Source organism: Athene noctua, chromosome 3 (assembly GCF_965140245.1).
Source record: "Athene noctua chromosome 3, bAthNoc1.hap1.1, whole genome shotgun sequence".
NCBI classification, from domain to species: domain Eukaryota; kingdom Metazoa; phylum Chordata; class Aves; order Strigiformes; family Strigidae; genus Athene; species Athene noctua.
The window spans coordinates 16,694,654-16,713,095 of NC_134039.1; the positions used below are offsets into that span (position 1 = coordinate 16,694,654).

The window sequence follows — 18,442 nt, forward strand, 5'->3', positions numbered from 1 at the left end:
AAGGTCAGGCAGCAGCTACAGGCCCAGCCAAATCCCCATGGAAAGGGCTGCTCTAATACCCCTCCAGCTTCTGCTCAGGGCTGGTGAGCCAGGCCCAGACACATCTCGGTGACAGACATGCTCAGCCCTGCCAAGGGGGAACTGAAGGCTTGCAGCTCCCAGGCAGGCCGGAGCAGCTTCCCTCCTCTGCCAGAGGCTGGGAAACCACAGGGAACCAACCAAGGACATAGGCTGAAGCCAAGGAGTCAGATTCTACTGGTGAAGAAGCTGTGGAGATGCCCAGCCCTTACCTGCAGGCACCACATTGCTGCTCTCCTCACTCGCTGTCCGGGCTGGCTCAGAGGGGGCTGTGGGCTGGGGCAGGGGTGGCGGAGGAGGCACAGTAGTTGGCATAACAGGAGGTGGTGGGGGAGGTGGTGGGGGAGGAGGCGGCAATAGCTCAGCATCTTGAAGGTCTGAAAGATGAAAGAAGTTGACACTGAAGAGTCCCAGAGGACAGCACACTGAGAGCTTCAGCTCAGTGCTTTGCATGCCTCAGCAGCAACAGATCAGAGTCCTCAGCAGGCACCATGCAGCAGAGCACTCGCACCCTGGGCAGCATCTCTTAACAGCAGGCAGGGCCAAGGCAGAGTTTGAGACCCCCCCCTATTCTGCCCTCCTCAGCTGCATCCCACTCACACAACGGCAGCCCGCCAGGCTGCCACGAGGCCAATCCCTGCACACTGTGCTCCCTCCTCTCTAGCTCTGAGGGTGGTGAGGGGCCTGGAGTCTGGCCAGCATGTGAACAAGTTGCAGCTTTGACTCAGGCCCAAGCCAGAGATATCTCCAACATCTATCTTGAAATCTCCACCAAGTGACTTTCTATCTTGCCTCATCTTCTAGCAATCCCTGTCTTCCTTCTTCACAGGGGATCAGAGATTGGAAATACCTGGTTGCAAAGGCTCCACCGACTCAGTGTTGAAAGTGGGCAGCTCTGGAATAGCACTGCCAGGGGCAGACGGTGCGATGCCGGGGCCCAGATCAGCACTGTACATGAGATCTGCAGCAATACCAGGCAGGTCTGGCAGGTAGGACGGCACATCAATCTCAGGGACCTGGCCCAGATCCGGCACATAGAAGTAATTTTCAGCTACCTAAAAGAAACCCAAACCGAAAAGGTAAGGCAGTGACTACGAACTTGCTTTCCTTGCAGCAAACGGGCACTGCAGGGAACAGCATGGGTAGCAGCCAGAGCTGGGCTTGTGTACTCTGGTACGGTGGCTACCCCTACAACTCTGTGCTCTAAGTCCTATGGCAGCTCCCTGTGCTCAGAGGCTACCTCCTGCAGACCAGGCTCCCAAAAAGGCAGGCTGCAGGACTCTTCCTAGTGTCTTGCAAGTGAACTCTCTCCTTCTCTGAAGGTTTCATGTACCAACTTTTGCAGCCTATAAAAGCCAGTGCCTTCTCCTCCAGAAGAGAATGGTGCCTGAACCATTTCTGAGATTGAGATGCAGGAGAACCAAACCCAGGTAGTTACAGAGGTTTGGTTTTGTGTTTAACACACAGGCAAAACAGTGCTAAAGGTGTGCTGTGAATAAAGAGTTTTGTTTGCTATATGCTACCTCCTCCAGTCCAACATGATGAGCAAATGGCTCCCAGGCTCCCTTCCTCAGCCTTCAGCCTTTCCACCATTCAGCCACGCACCAGCAAAGTTCCAGGTATGACCACTGCAAGGTGTGGGGTACAGGATCAGTCATGCAGTGGGGCAGCTGGGTTGGTGCGCTGCCTGCCTCATGTCCGCACCAAGCACAAACCTCTCCTTAGGCTGGCCAGCCCTTCTGTTTGCACCAGCACGGACCCCTTTCCAGCAGGAATGATGGGGATCAGACCTCCCCCCAGGCACCTTCTAGCAGTGGCACCTCAGACTCCTCATGAGGCTCGGGAGTTAGCACAAGGGAGATGATCAAGTGTCGGAGTCTCCAAGTCCTCTACAACCCCAAGGTCTAGCAGCAAGGTGAATTGACACCACATTACTCTTCTCATGCCACTCAGCAAAGGATTGAGCAGAGAGAAACACCTGCCAAATTTGAGGGTTTTGTCTCACCCATCGAGCTCACACCAGGACTTCAAGGACAGAGCCAGGCAAAGTCCATCTGATAAGTGAGATTATCTATGAGGGGCCATTCCCCTACCTGCTCTCCACCCTGCAGAAGCCCTCTCCTCTCAGTGAGCTGAGCACAATCCCCTGAAGAGGGAGCAGCTGCATCCCACAGCTTCATCTCACCTGTCGGTCCAACTGTCCCCTTTCAGTGATGGAGAGAGGAGCATCAAAGAGCTTCTCTTCTGTCTCTGTTTCCAGAGCCACATGGGTCTTGGTCACTGCTCCAGCCAGAGGATCCAGGAAAACATACTTCTTGTACCTAAGGGTAGAGGACAAGTATTTCAGTGATACTGCCATGAGAGCCAAGGCCAGAACAGTGTACCCAAGAAGGCCTTGGAGGTGGAGACCTCCCGACTGACACACAAAGGTGGAACTCGTTGGGCCTTCCACTTTCCATCTTTTAGCCCTATTTTCCTGCCTCAGCCCTCCAAAACCAGGAGGCAATCAGCTCCTCACCCTGCCAGCACAGCCTTCACATTCATCCTAAAGCAAAGGTCCACTGTAGTGCCATCATTACCAAGCTCTCCCCTTCCCACCACCTGGCCTGAAACTGTCCTACACCAGTCTCTCCTGCTGACTTGTCACTCAAGGTCCAGGAGGAAAGACAAAGTGGGGAAATAATCCACAGCTCAGGAAAAGAAAGAGGAGGTCCAGCAACTGAAAGCTCAAGAAGGGCTTAAAGAAGCTCTCCAATATGAGCAGAAGGAGAAACCCTGAGGCAAAGCCCAATGGGAAAGGGAAATGCAGAGAAGGAGGCAGCAGAAACATTAAAGCAGCGAGAGTGGTAAAGTGTTGCTGTTCAGAATCATCAGGAGAAGGAGCAGTACCTAGGTTGGCACATGGGGCAGAGAAGGGCAGGAGTGACAGCAGCTCTCAAGGCTGGAGAGAAATTACAGGGGAATGACAGGAAAAACTAAGTCAGGGAAGGGAAATGCAAAACTGCATTGAAAGCAGGTGAGTGGAGGATCAGGTGCAGACAAAACAACTCCTTCCACCCAAGGCAAGAAAGGGTTGCTAGCTGGGAGCCAGCAGAGGGGTACCAAACCCTGTCTGATCAGGCACCTGGTATGTAAGACCCCTGGGAAAATAAGAAAATAAAAACTGCTGCCCCCGGGGAAGGGAAAGCTCCTCTGAGGACAAGCGGGCAGGTGAGCAGCACAGCACTGCTCCAGCTCTCACAGGTTCTCGGTGGTGTTGAAGAGCAGCAGGGAGCTGAGGGAGCTGATGTTCCTGGGGAGGCTGCCAAGGCCTTCTTCTGCGTCATCCTCCTGGTGAATTTTGGTGCTCACACACACAGGGAAGTACTTGAGCTTCTCCTGCAAGAAGATAGATAATGGGTGGTCAGATGCTAAAACCACAGCTGCTAACACAGCTCTCCCCAGTCACCACAACCCACACTGCTGATTCCACTGTATGGTCTGGGAACTCTACTGCTCCTTCTCCACCTCCCTTTGAGCAAGGAAGCACATGGACAACATTGCAACCCCACACTCATGACAAATCTCAGCAGTTCAGACTCATGGCACATGCTTTTGGTGCCATGGATGGGTCATATTGAGCAAGGTCATATCTGTGGCAAGGATGCACCAAGATAAAACAACCACGTGGGCTCTACAGCCAGAGGCACTGCAGTCTAAAAGGCATTTGGTACAGTGTCTCCAATTAGTAGACGTTTTCATGCAGGCAGAGTCCTCCAAACATCTCTATTACCTCCCCTCTGCTGTGTTCAGTTGATGGTTTAAGAGATGTGATCCCGCTGGTGGGGTACGTACAGAAGGCAAAGGAAGTAGAGGATAGGAAAAAACAGAGTGCCTGCACTAGGCAAGGGATCAAGCAGAAGAGAGTGCACAGGGTGGAATGTGTGCCAGATGGTTTTGTAAAGCCTGAGGGATTTGCAGGAGTTTTCAACTCTAATGAACTGAAATCTCCTCTTTCTTGGTTCTAAAACTTCATGCATAATATATAGAGCTCCCTTTAGAAAAGGATTTATTACATCTGAACTGCTTGACTTTTATAGAGCACAAGAATTGTCATCCCAGATCAGACCAGTGTTTCAGCCAGTGTGACAGTGTCTGCTCCACGTGCTCTGGGGATGAAGTGCAGGGCCCACAGCACACTTTGGGGTAGAGGGAGGAAAGAGTTCCTGAACCCAGAGGCAGCCCGGGATAGACAGAACTCCAACCCAGACTCCTTTCAGCACCTTTCCTCAGCCCCTTCACAGTTCTTGTTCTTTCTTCACAACCTAGGACAAGCAGCATCCTGGCAGCTACAAGGTGGTTGAGTGTGTATACCAGGAGAAACCAGAACACTAATCAGGACAGTTTGTCATGTTAAATAATTGGCCACATTCCTGTGGTTTTCTTCTGTTAGCAGAAGATGACCACTTCAAACACTGTCCACAGTTTCCTACAGCCTCCCTACTTCCAGCATCCCTGCTCTATCCCATTCTCTGAGCCCTTCTTCCCTCCTTGTACTTGTATGGGGGAAATGGAGACCACTGTTGGTTCAGTCTTAAGACCACATCTCAGCAACATAAGCAGTTCCCACTGATTGAAATTTGTCTTGAATTTGGTAGCCAGAAATCCCAGGAAATGGCTTAGTTGCAGCTCAGTTAATCCTGAGCTTTCATAAGTTTGTATGATGGTCTGAGTCTATAAAATGCTGTAAGAAGAGACCAGGAAGGTTTTGATTTAATTCTCCCCCCCGCCAATAACACACTGCAACTTGTGAAAAATACACTGAAATAAACATCTTGAATTTTTATGGAGGCAAGTAGGCAAAAATATATAAATTGTTATTTAGAGACTGTAGAAGCAGAAATTAAAAAATATTCTTTTGATCATTAATATTCATTTCCCAATGTTTAATTTTTTAAGCATGAGGGAGTACTGACGTTTTTGCTAGAACTGTTCACACACACTTAGCCCTCAAGTCATATATATTTTGTTTTAATTTTCTCTTTGTAGATTTCAATTAGCACTGGAAGACAGTGCGTCACTTTAAGGGTGTAGTGAGAAACCAACCATTACCGACATTTACTTATAAGTCTCATCTAAGGCAGTTATAAAAGCACTAAGCATGAGTATTACTGTGAAACGTGAGGCTCTACATAATACTTTTAATTTAAATGCCACCAAAGTGATAGTCTTATTCCAGTACCTAGATCTGTTTTGAAATTCAGAACAGCTACAATACTGTTAATAATATCCTGCAACTGTGAATTCCACAAGTTAACATGCCATTTAAAAATTGGTTTTCTTATAGGGACACTAAAGCAACCTCAACACAGTGAAGTCATGGGGGGTGCCTGGATACTAAAACACCCCAATCTGGGGTCTGGCACCTGCCAGGATCACACCCCTAAGAACGCTGCATTTCCAGGCATTTTTCTTCCTATATATTTTTAGCTGTAGGCTTATAAAGTCACCCTGGTTCTTAAGTTTAATTAAGCACACACTATTACAAAGAGAATTGGTGTGATACACCAGAAATCCCATTCCCCCCATGCCAACAGCACTTGGAGACAAGCAAGTGCCAAAAAACTGGTTTAGTCTCCCCACGCCCATGGTGGACTCTGAGAGAGGCAAAATTCACAAGGACATGCCAAGTTACTTATATTTTTGAAGCCTATCAAGGTTACTCCAGCAGTGGACATTAACTTTTGCTTGGACCTCTTCCCAAGCCCAGGCAGACCATGTCTCTCACCCCATTTTTCAGCCTCTAGAGGGGCACATGCAGCACCCAGACACAGTTCCCACTGCAAAGGCAGTGCCCAGCACCTGAGAAGCTCCACAGGGCTGCAGGTCAAGTCACTGTGAACCCTGCCTAACTGCTAGCAACAATGTGCAAAGTGAGTGGCTTTCCAGGCTTACCACAAGGACATTTTCTATGGCACTCTTATCTACTAGTGCTTACCTTATCAACCTAAACAGTGTCCTCTCAGCAGCTGAGTTTTAATTTGCATGGGGTGTGGAGGGGGAAAGAAGAATCTCCCAGGATTTTAAATAAACTGCTGAGCCATGCACATTTTCAACTCAGCTGCTTTCCTCCCAGAGCACAAACCCTAAAAACTGAGCACAGGCTGCCACCACTTAACCTCAAACTGACACAAGCAGAGCTTGCTTTCCTGGTGGGCCGTGTGTGTGAGTGAAGTTAGCAAAGGCCACTGTGACCACTCCTAGCAAAGAGCCCCTCATTAGATGAAAACAGGCAGTGAGCCTCTGCTGAAAGCCCTGAATAATTGAGGAGGGCATAAATGCAAACATTCGATTTCCCTCTGTCACATTTCATTACTGCAAGGCACATCAGGCTCTGTGCTCAGCTATGGCCGAGAAGGGGCTGCCCCCCTGGAACATGGTCAGAGCTTGGCACCAGCGAACCCCACTCAGCACACCAGCTGCTCCTGGCACAGGCCCCTCCATCGTTCATCAGCTGACAGCCACTCGCCAAAACAGCAGTGTCCCCCTGCCCCACTGAAGAGCTGCAGGAGCCAGTGTCTGCGTAAGCCTGGCAAGAGTAACAAGATGGCTGCATGAGGTACGGTCAGCAAAAACAGAGAAAAATCAACAAGGGAGGAACAAATACAAGCATCCCCCAGGGCCTGCAACAAAGTCCCTGTGGTGATGGCAGCCTTGGTGATGGAGGGCAGAACATGGCAATGGTACTGAGACCGCCTGGGACAGGGAAGGGGTGGCATCGCAGGCAGATGGTGAGGGCACCGAGGAAGGACACGCAGTGCCTACTGTGGGCCAGTCAGATAGGCACACCATTTACCCTTTGCAGGACACTGCTTTTTACCAGCTGATGCTCTTTTCAATCCCCTCCCCATGCTAGGGAGGCTGTACATTGGCACCAACCCTTCAGGGTGGGACACCATCTCCCTTGTCTCCTTGCTGCTGCCCTCTGCTCCCCCCGCATGCTCTGATGGGATGAGGCCACCAGGCAGCCAGCACAACTGCAGCCGGCCTGCCCTGGCTGGCCAGCAGCAGGTCCCACACAGCTCTGCCCTGCACTACTGCCAGGGCTCGAAGGAAGCACGAACCCTGCATGAGTTTGCCAGCTGTCCATTTGGTCAGCAACCCTTCTTCCCTGGCCTGGCTGAAATATTCATAACTACCTCACTGTGTGAGGTCTCAACTCCATTAAAACACAGGGAAGTTTAGCATGATAAATTATTCAGTGGCAGCTTTATTTTTGGGCCAAGCCACACAAGGATGAGGAAGGAAGTCTATTTAGAGGTAGAGAGCAGGAAATTTGTCAGGTTGATCCCTAACCTGCCAGGGAGAGCACATCTACTACTCTTGGCACAGTGCATTCACAGCAACTTTTAAATGTTAAGGGCAGCAACTCTTACTCCTCTCCTTCCAACTCAGGATGTTGACCCAAACTGTTGGAGAATCCTTTGGTGGCATTTCCTGCCAAACCCACCACTTCTCAGACTTCTCTAAGCAGCCCCTCTCTGCCACTCAATCCACGGGGTAAAAGGGAATTTAATACTTCAGGACCTCCTTCAACACCACCAGCTTCAGGAATCTGCTATGGGCATACCTGGAAGTCCCAGCTGTGCTGGGTACTGAGAGATTCAGCTGCTCTGTAGGCTTGAAACCTACAATTGCTGAACACAAGGCAAAGGAGAAGCAAAGCACAAACAAAAGATGTAAAGAAGAGAAATGATCTTCCCCCCAGGATGTAAAAATTAGCTGGGAACCAGGGAGAGACAATACCCAAATGTGATGCTTTCCTGGGACAGAAAAATGCTCCAATGACTCCTTTTTTTCTGACACACTCATGAGCACTTTTACTTTTCCCATCTCAACATCACTTACATTACAGCCTTCAGAAACCACTTTTCAAACAATTACAACCCTGATCCCAATTGCCTTGCTATGCAGAGCTGAAGCCTTAAGCTCAGCCAGCAGCACCCACCAGCATTGCTACAGGAAACAGTGGTGTTTCAGGAAACCAAACTGCTCTGGAGAGTTAGCAGCCCATAGCCAAACAGAGCACTCAGCCATCCAGCCAAGGTCTTGTACTGACGTGGCACTCTCAAACTGACAGCTCCGCAAGCATCCCAGCCTGACCTCATACACCCCCACCAACAGGCCAAGCTGAAAAGATGTTTTGCTCCTAGCCTATATCCTAAAGCCCTTGTCTACTTCATCAAAGAGACTAACAGCCTCGCAGCTTCTCTTAGCTTGTTCATCACAAGATCTGTTCTCCTCCTCACCTGCAGAGCTTTCTCATCCAGCATTCGGTGTTTGCTCTGAATCTTGTGTCTTGGCCATTTCTGTTTAGCTGGGTCTTCTGCACCAGCAAAAATTGAACTGTACTCCTGCAGCCGCTCAGGGGCTGGATACTTGGCACTGGAAAATACCTGTGGAGAAACAAGGAGGAACTGGAAAATCCAAACAACTAGGCAATCCTAAAATACAGAAACACGTGGAGTAAGTACACAGTCTGTGCTGCCAGTGGAAATGGACAGCCTTGGAGTCAACAGGCTATCAACAGGTTCTATCTGCACAGACCCAAACATGCATGGGCTGTCACTTCTGAAACTGGAAGTGCCTGAGCTTCTCTCTCTTTAAATACTTGGAGATCATTGCCAAAAAGCCTTCCACTGCCAGGAAGGGAGTTGGAAATACTGTATAAAATGGAGCAAGAATTGGGAAAGAAGGATTTTCACTAGTTTTACATTGCTCACTGGGATTAAGTTGCACTGAAGGGGAGGGTCTCTAATGGCAGCTTGCATTCCAATAGCCAAAGTGTCTACAAGCCTGAAGGGCAAGGGTGTTGGGCTTAGCTCAGCACATGCCTTTTCTCTTTCTCAGGAAGCAGCTGGGGCAGCAACCTATATAGGCCTCATAAGGCCTGGAGCTGTGTGGCTCATGGGTCTAAAAATCAACTGGCTGAGTCAGAAAGGGGATTCTCATCACAACCCTGTTCAGCAGCAGGGCATGGAGAGATGAGTGGGCAGCAGCTGTGGCAGCCAAGCTCCTGTCCTTCTCCAGAGATTACATTAGGAGTAAAGAGAGAAGGTGGAAAGGAAAAGGGAGGCCATGCAGCCTTCACTGAAGTCAATACCTTAATAGCCTTCTTGCTGCCCTTTATCTTCTCAATCTTCGCTTGGGCAATTGTGACTCTCTCACTGATTGTCTGAAGCTGTGCCCGGCTGGCCTCCACCCGCTGAGAGATCCTAGGAGGTAAGCACCTTTCTTAAGATGAACAGTCCAGAGCCAAAGATATTTTGGCAGCAGCCAGTGCCCAGGTCCTCAGGGAAGAATGTGACTCTCAATGGACTGGACTGTTTCATAGGGCAAAATAGTGCTGGTTGAGAAATGCTTGTCTCAGTCCCATTGAGAGCTTTATGTACTCCAACATGAAGATAGGTCTCGTCCGTGACTCACAGCACAATGATCCTGCGGCCGTCTGAGGCACATCACAGAAAGATGGAGAACTTCAGCTTTTTTGAAACACCAGTGCCACAAGCCCTACACCTCTCTGCAGGTACTGCTGACAAGAAAGCTACAGCCCGTTATCAACTGCCGACATATTTGTAATAAAAACAACATGCTAAAAATGAGAGGCAACATATGCTAATGAGCAGAATTCAGGACTCACAAGGCTTATCCTGTTCTCTGCTATACCAGCAGCTCATTGCATGACTTCTTTCATGTTGCTTTGCAGCTTTGTAATTTGGTTGCCACATCAGCTAAACAACATCAGGTCCTCATTTGGAGCAATAAAGTACACTAACTTGCATAATTTTTGCATAACTAGATAAGCATCAAAATGGTTTGAGACTGAGGTTAAAAGCACTCTGTGGCAGCAGGGGATAGCAGTCACTGGTTAAGCACCTTTGCATTCAATGTGTGGACGTATTCCTTTCCCATTAAGCTTATAACAGATGCCTTGCAGCCAGGGGCAAGACTGAAACTGCCACCATGTTGTGCCAGTCACTACCATGCTGCAGGAACTGTCACACAGGTTCAGCCAGAGGCTAAGAAAAACATCGGAGGCAGGTATCAGCTACAGTAACTATGGAGTCATTCTCCTCAGAAGAGTCTTTCTTCCCCATGCATAACTAGCAGGATCTCCCTAGCTCCAATTTCAAAAGTTTAAAATTGTTCTGAATCTTCACTCCTCTAATGAAGCAGCAAATAGAGGTTTTTATGGTTATACAACCAGGAGAGATACTACTGCACCTCAGCAACGTTTTGTAGCAATGAGTTCCATCAGATCACTATGTGCCTGTAAAAAAAAAAAAATCAATCTCAAGCACTGTCTTTACATTTGACCAAAAGCCCCTCTTGCTTTTGAGAGCTCCTGTGCTTTTTTTCCATTCTGTCTGTATAATTCCTTTCAGCAACAAATTTGACATCAGCAGTGATCCGTGATTCCCATTTTCAAACTGTACTAGACCCATTTTTTCAAGTATTTTCACTCTGTACAGCACATTCCCTATTCCAGTACAGAAGTGGACTCCACGAAAACCCTCTCATTTGTAGGTAGTGAAAAAACAGGAAGTACAAGCAGCCTGTTCAGCTTGTATCATTGTGAAAGACCTCCACTTCTTTCTCTAAACAGCTTTAAGTGTTTCTGTTTGTTTATAACCATGCTTCCCTCTCTCTGTAGGAATGAAAATCCTTCCTTATGCATATGGCAGGAGAGCACAGAACCTGTTTCTACTTTTTTTTTTTTTTTTTTTTGGCGTGGGAGAGGAGGAAAACTGAACCTCATGAGATTCTTCCTCTTGGAATTATTCTCCATTTCCCCATCCTTTTATTTTAAACACTGCCTAACAGCTTGTATTTTGTACCAACACTATGTACAAATCTGTTCTTGATTTCCTTCCCACACCCTCCCTCTGTCTCAGTGGAGTAAGTCCACATCACTTATACACTTCATAGGCTCTCAGAGTGGTTTCTGTTGTTCCTTTCAGTGTGCAGTTCCTAGCACCTGTCTGCAGCAAATTTCATGTGTTATAGGTCTGTCCTATTGCTTTGTTTTGTCAAAATGTGAGATGTCTCTGAAGGACCAAAGTCTTCCCTAACTGCTCTCCACAGCAAATTTTCCCACCTCACTGTTCACCTCCTTTCTAGATGTTTCACAACTGTATTGACTGACACAATTTTCAACACTGCTCCTGGGAGCATCTGACTATTTTTACTTCCATCAAAGCTGAAAAAAATTGGCCATTTGTTTCTGCTTTGTTTCTCTCCCTCAAATCAATAATGCAATTTTCCCCTCTCACCTGTGAGTAGACCCCTCTCATAAAAGAGCTCAACAAAGCCTTCCTGAAGCTCCAAATAAAAGCAAGGTATCAATTGCCTTTTAGCCAGTATCCTGCTGACTTCCATGCACAACTCTCAAGGGCTGACCAGGCACACATTCCTCTCCCAAAAGGAAATTTTGAGCAAACAGTTATGCAAGCTTAGGCCCGGAAACCAGTTAACTCTATGAATGTGAGTGGGTCGAGTGAGGCAGTCAAACGCTTTCCTCACTCCCTTTCCTGCCTGTTATCCCCCACTGTTTCACCAGGTATCACCTCTTCCTCTCCCTTCCCACACTCACTCTTTCACTAGTTGTGAAGAAGCAAATGAGTTTTTGAAGAATCCCAGTTATCCTTACCTTTCACTCTTAATCACTTCCACATTTAACATTCATCCTCTAAGACAGCCAGTTTAGGAGAGGAATGGTGCCACAACTCCTTTTATGCCCCCAAACATAGGCAGCACACTGGCTATTGCAAAGGGCCTCTTGGTGCAAGGGTACTAACGCCTCCCGTGGCACATGGACAGCATCAGGGGAAGAACAGAAAGCAAAGCATCTCTAGACCACAGTGCTGCTTTCATCTTTTTCATTTAAGGTTTGCTGGAACCTCTCTTAAAAAGAAAGCATCCCTAAAACCAGAGCATGTCTGGGAAGTATTGTTCCCCAGCTGCAACAGTAAAGGTACATCCAGAAGGGGAAGAGGGAAGACATCTATAGCTTCATCCATCACTACTGCCCACCAAATATAACAGAGTGGTAACACTCACTCATAAAAGAACAGTGTCAGAAAGACAGTTTGCTCCCAGCACAAGCTGGGGAAGTTGTCCAGTGCCAGCTCAGGTGTTTCAAAACATGATGGCTCTTCTGAGGCATCTTGTACTTTTTCCTGTGATCTCTAGGATTTGCCAGGCCAAACCCCAGACCTTAGGATATATGCCAAAAGCCTCCACTTGGCACAGATGGAGGCACACAACACAAAGAATACACACCAGTCCACAGAATTAATTTATTTGTTGCTGAGCAAGATAACTATAAAAAACCCCAAAACTATTAAACCCCCTCAACCCAACTAATCCAAATTTTATCACATGTACAGGCTCCTAAAAGTGCATGACTGTTCTGCATGTACAGTTCAAGATAGAGTTGCATCTGTTAGAGACAATATTCCATATCGATACTGACACTGAAAAAAATACATGTGTCCTCCAGCAACTTCAGTGTTTCTGCTGCTGTGGAAACCAAACTCACTCCAAGGAGTCAACCTGGTGTTTGTAAAGAAAGGAAACATGAAAGGATGGGGAGAGCTGCTGCAAAGGATTTCAGGGGCAAAGATTTTGAAACAAGGTGACATTCAGACATCAACCTCCATTTAAGGAGGAGTGTGTTACTGAGTGGCCTTGGTTTGAAAGGTCATTGCAGTCAGGACAGGAGAGGTAAGTGTTCATAAAATGGCCCATTACTGCCCCTCAAAACCCTTTGCTCAGACAGCCAAAACCACCATCAGCATCTACTCTGCACCTATCCTATTTAGCCACTGCTGTTTTATTTTGCTCCCGGTGCTCTTTTCTGCTTGAAAAACCCTCTAGTTAGATTCAATGTGATTTTGGAGTTGCGAAGAAGCAGGAGGCATACAGCAACAGCCGCTCGCTCCCTTTGGGCAGGATACATACTTCGGGAGAAGTTAAAAGGGGGCCTGCAGATGAAAGGAGAATATATCACCTGCCTTCAAATCCTGGGTGCAGAGCCAAACCAACCTTTCCCTCCCAATGCTTTTCTTTGGGGAAGTAATACACATGGCAGATTAAATCTATCTAGCAGATTATCTCTTAATCCATACAGACTTTTATTTTTAATCTAAACAGATATTAAAACCAGTCTTTCAGCTGCTTTGATTCAAGCTTTTACATTCTCTTGTCCCTCTGGAATCCTTTTGCAGTCAAGCCCCCTGTGCCTCACCCCCAACTTAGGTTTAAGAGAAAGGAGAAATGAGATCTAATCCTGCTGCCTTGAGCTCCTCTCCATTTTAGAAGCTACTCTCTCCAACATTCACAGCAGGTCCCAGGAACACTTCTTGTCACCCGTCTCCCTTGCTGGCCCTGTATCCTCTGTCCCATCTGCAGCCACAGAGCAGATTACTTACTGCTATTTCCTTATAACTCCTCTGATAAATCTCACATTCGGGAGGCTCCTGAAAGACTTCCTCTGCTGCAGCTGTGTCTGCTCATAGGGGAAAAATTACTGTTCTTCTACTCCCATAGGAAAAAGATTTGAGGCATTTGGAATCTGGCATCCAGGACACCATCCACTGCCTGTCAATTGTCAGCACTGGCAATAATACTTCATCTCTATGAGGGTCTCCAAGCACTCCACAATGACAGAAAAAGAGCTGTGATTTTTATCATCTATATTTGCTAGGGATCAGACAGCATCAGAAAAAAGTTTAAAATCAGAACAGGTTTAAAGACAGTCTAACAGATTCCCAGAAAGGTGGCTGAGCAAGACAAAATTCAGCTGGAAGGAAGCATCACAGCAGCAGGAGACCCTTTGCTGTCTTATGTTGAGTGTACACTTCATCCCAAAGTGACAGGGATGACAAAACTTGGGAAGTGGGAGAGAGAACAGGCAAGCTCCACACCAAGGTGAACAAGAAAGGTGAGGCAGCAGAGTCTGGGAGCAAACCCCTCTAGAATACCAAAGAACTTCAATTTCACATCTGAAGTACAAAAGTAAGCGATCAACCAAGGAGAAAGAACATTACAGAGCAGAATGAGAAATGAAGTTTCACAGGAGGATAAGGTAGCCAAGGTATTAAATTACTTTTTCCTTAAATGAGGACTGCACACATCACAGCAAGTCAGACTTCTGGTCTCCTCCCAGCCCAAGCTCCAGCCCTGATAGATAGCCAGGGGATGCTTGGCATTGCTGTTCAGGGTACATACAGTAAATTTGTTCTATAAAACCTTGGCTTTTTGCCTAAAAGTCAAGCTGATTTTTGTCAACAAAGCGTGGTTTTATTAAATTCCAATCTTACTGCAGGAGGTGTGAATTAGAAGGGACAGAGTTTATGGTTCTTGTATTTTATTACATTCCCAGATTCTCCAAGTGGCTGGTGCTGGAGCAGTGTGACAAGGGAATATAAGAGTGCTGGATGCCATTCATCCTTCCAAAGCACCACTACCAAAACCAGCATGATACCACTACTGAAGAATGAGATACCACTAAACCTTTAAGACAAGTATCAGTGGGTTTCCAAATGTAAGTGAACTGCTGGTGAAGTGAGGAGAGACTACCTCCCAGGAGAGGGGAGACATCATTCCATGATGAAAGCAGCAGCAGAAGGTGGTGCGGAAGGAGCTAAATGTCCACCTTTCTTCTCAGGCTACTGAGCCCCTTTCTCACCTGCTTCTTTCCTGGGACCCAGAGGCACATCACTGCTCTCTTCTACTTGTATGCTGTGGAGAATAAGAAAATCTCAAACTTTTTCAAGTTTTAATTTGTCCAAGAATCTTCTTGAAAAAAGGCCACGGGCTTTATGGCTCTTCAGGTTGCTGAAGTGCTGGGGAAACATCAATGCATTGCCCCTGGTACCCATAACTCAGAGCTTTGATGCACAATCCAGTAGACTGAAGCAGGCCTAGAGAGCTAGGCTAGAATATCTAAGCATGTTCTGGCTGGCTAACAAAGGATAATGTTTTATGAGGCACTAGAGTGTTCTTTACAAACAGCACTACTGCATATGGATGTTCCTACACACTGTGGTGGGCCAGCTCAGAGTTCACACAGCAATGACCAGCACAGTCAGAAATGGACTGTGAGAAGCCCGAGCCTCACTCTTCCCACTCCCACGCAGTGCCCCTGCCCCAGCAGCTGGCAACATCACAGGATCAAGGTGGGAGAGCAAAGGAAAGGCTGCTAAGACATTTACAGTTTACAGCAATCCAGGAAAGCATACAAAGCCAATTCGCCTCAGAAGTTTGAAAGGCAAAAAGCAAAAATGCATTCTTTTATAAAATGCCAAATATGTTCAACCACTCAAAGAAATATCAACTTGTTTGCTTTCTGTTCCCCTCTCTCCATATTTAAGCAGTTTCTAAAGTCTTACTTCATGTCTGAGTAAGTGTAATCAGAAACTGTCATCATACACCATCTCTGACAGAAAGAAATCCCAAGTGAGACAGTGTAATCAACATTTCTTCCTCCATTAAGGGTTTGGGTATTATACTAATTAATGTTTATCACACTTTGATTGCTCCTCGAGCCTGATTTGCAGGTGTTTCAGCATTCACATATTACTCTGCTCCTGTGATGCCAAACGGCCTTGCAGACTAGAGGGTGATCAAGGTTGCCAGGTTATCCTCAGCAGGATCTGGCATATATCACTCTCTACAGGTCATGTTCTCACAGAAAAATAATTTCATTTTGATTTTTAATCTCTCATTTCACAAGGTGCTCCTGCCACTGTGAATTAAATTTATGTAAAACAGAAAATTTAGAATTGTGACCTATCATCATAGCATGCTCTTCCCTCTTCTCCTGCAGCTTGCTCTCCTCCCCAGAAAAGCAGTTTTTCTTTTGTTGTTTTTGAAAAAAAAGTCACAAACAAGTTCTTCTTTAACCTTTCAATCTTTTTACTTGCCTCCCACCACTGACTGATCTGAAAGCTGACACACTTTCCTTTTTTTAGAAGGAATGTATACTAAGTAGAAAGTCTGTGTTTGCAAATAAATTACACAATTAGATCTTCTATTTAAACTATACAGGCTACTTCTGGTCAAACTACTTCTCCATTAATAGTGTTAAGTTATATAAACACAACAGGTTCTACCATCACAGTGACAACTTTTGGGAAGGATGCTCTAGAAGATAAAAACTGTTTCTTCTACCAGCACTGCTGCAGCTTCATAGGTGACCTTTTGAGTTCCTCTACTGGTGGTGTGGGTGTAGATATTGAACACCACCATGGAACTGCTTCTCAGAGAAGCAGCCCCAGGAACAGTCTTGAGATATTAGGCTGCAAATGCTGTAAGTACAGAATGATAGAATAGTTTGGGTTGAAAGGGACCTTTAAAGGTCATCTAGTCCAACCCCCCTGCAATGAGCAGGGACATCTTCAACTAGATCAGGTTGCTCAGAGCCCCATCCAACCTGACCTTAAATGTTTCCAGGGATGGGGCATCTACCACCTCTCTGGGCAACCTGTTCCAGTGTTTCACCACCCACATTGTAACAAATTTCTTCCTTATATCTAGTCTAAATCTACCCTCTTTTAGTTTAAAACCACTACCTCTTGTCCTATTGCAACAGACCCTACTAAAAATTGCGTCCCCATCTTTCTTACAAACCCCCTTTAAGTACTGAAAGGCTGCCATAAGGTCTCCCCAGAGCCTTCTCTTCTCCAGGCTAAACCATCTCAACCTTCTCAGGTTTTCCTCATAGGGCAGGTGTCATAGCAACTGGTGCTAGTACTGTAACTAGTAAAAGTTGCTAGTAAAGTACTAGCAACTGGTTTGTTATCTCTACAGTCTTCACTCATCCTTGCAAAATTCTCACAAGTATTTACTCACCAAAGCTCAATCTTTTGTAGAAATAACCTTAAGGGTTTGGGGTTTTTTTTGAGGGGGGGTTGTTTGTTGTGTTGTTTGTTTTTTTTTTATTTTTAATCACTTTTGAAAGGAAGGCTAATCCTGTTTGGACGGAATTTTACAAGACTGTCAGAAGTAAATTTTGTTTCCATGTTGCTTGAAGTTATGGATCTTATTTGGCAGATAGCTTGAGAAAGTGTTTTGGCACCTTGTAACCTTAAATTAATCAACTGTGTATACAAACATTAGGTTTCTCTTTCTCCCATCAGAACTCCTTTCCTAGATTAGCCAAAGATCTTCCTCCCTCTTCCCACTCAACAGAAAATGTCTATCACCACACAGAGTCAGTGGAACCATAAGCAGTGGAGAAAAGCCCAGGTGACCCTATGGTGAACTTATCTGGGGGTAGGGAGAGCTAATGCCTTTAAAAAGGTCTCAAATTCCTCTGGATCACCGAGCGTACAAGAAACTCCCTCCCAGCTTTCATTCGGGCACTGTGTCTGATTCTACACAAACAAAGCCTGTTACACAACTCTTAATCAACATTACGCTCTACATTTCCTATCAGCAGTAGTCACAGGAGACAGAGCAGCCTGGATTTAAATGTCTGATCTGTGCCTTCTCCCAGGTGGTTTCAAGAGAAATGCATAAGCCACCACCCAAAACTGATTTTGGCTGAGCTTCTTAGCTGAGTTTCTTCTGAGCTTCACCTGAAGGTAACAAGCATTGACAAGTCCACAAGTCCACTGCAGCCTTCCCAGCCCTTTTAGCCTGTGTCTCACTTGAGCCAAAGATATCTTGCTACATCACCATGATAAAGTGGGAAGGAAGAGTGATGCTTGCAGAGCCGTCCTCCCCACTAGAAACGCACTCCACATTGACTCAGTGTCGCAGAACAAGAGGAAAGCCTGGTTTATAGCAGAAGATCAGGAAGTTCCTCTTTATTCCTAGCTTTCCCCCATACCTTTCAAATGGTTTTAAGTCTGTTTTTGTCCAAGGCAAGTAACACCCAGTTGCACCCATGTGATAAGAACTGATTTACATGTCTAAAGGTTCTACTACAGGGCTTGCCCTAATGTAGGGTTGAATGTACCAGGTAAGCTTAGCTCCTGCTCATTTGTTGGCATAGAGGCTGGCTTTTTATACCAACACCGTACACAGCACAAATGCTGCTCCTAGTCTGTTTATCTCCACTACCAAAACAAGCCACTGACACCAAGAATAAGAATGCTGATCAAAACACACCTGCTTCCAGAGCACAAAATGATTCCTTATGATATAAGTTCAAACTCTAATAATTCTCTGAGAAAAGCACTGCTTCACTTTGCATTTAATCAAATATCTATCATTAGAACTTCACTGCTTTGAGATTTTGGGGTGAAAAGCTATTTCCAAGTGTTAATTAAGTCTCAGTTGCTTGTGAAACCAAGAGTGGAATCATTTGTCCCTG

At 46.3% G+C, this 18,442-nt stretch overlaps 1 protein-coding gene across 6 annotated transcripts in view; it reads right to left on the reverse strand.

Moving 5' to 3' along the window:
* The window catches only part of WASHC1 (WASH complex subunit 1), a 45,005-nt gene that overhangs the window by 2,125 nt on the left and 24,438 nt on the right, over positions 1-18,442 (reverse strand). For all 6 annotated transcript variants that reach the window (XM_074902106.1, XM_074902104.1, XM_074902107.1 and 3 more), the window contains 6 exons: positions 9,221-9,332; positions 8,367-8,513; positions 3,320-3,456; positions 2,264-2,399; positions 929-1,133; positions 291-455 (listed from right to left, as the gene is read on the reverse strand). In XM_074902106.1, the coding sequence (XP_074758207.1) occupies positions 291-455; positions 929-1,133; positions 2,264-2,399; positions 3,320-3,456; positions 8,367-8,513; positions 9,221-9,332 (902 nt within the window). The remainder of the gene's footprint in view (positions 1-290; positions 456-928; positions 1,134-2,263; positions 2,400-3,319; positions 3,457-8,366; positions 8,514-9,220; positions 9,333-18,442) is intronic.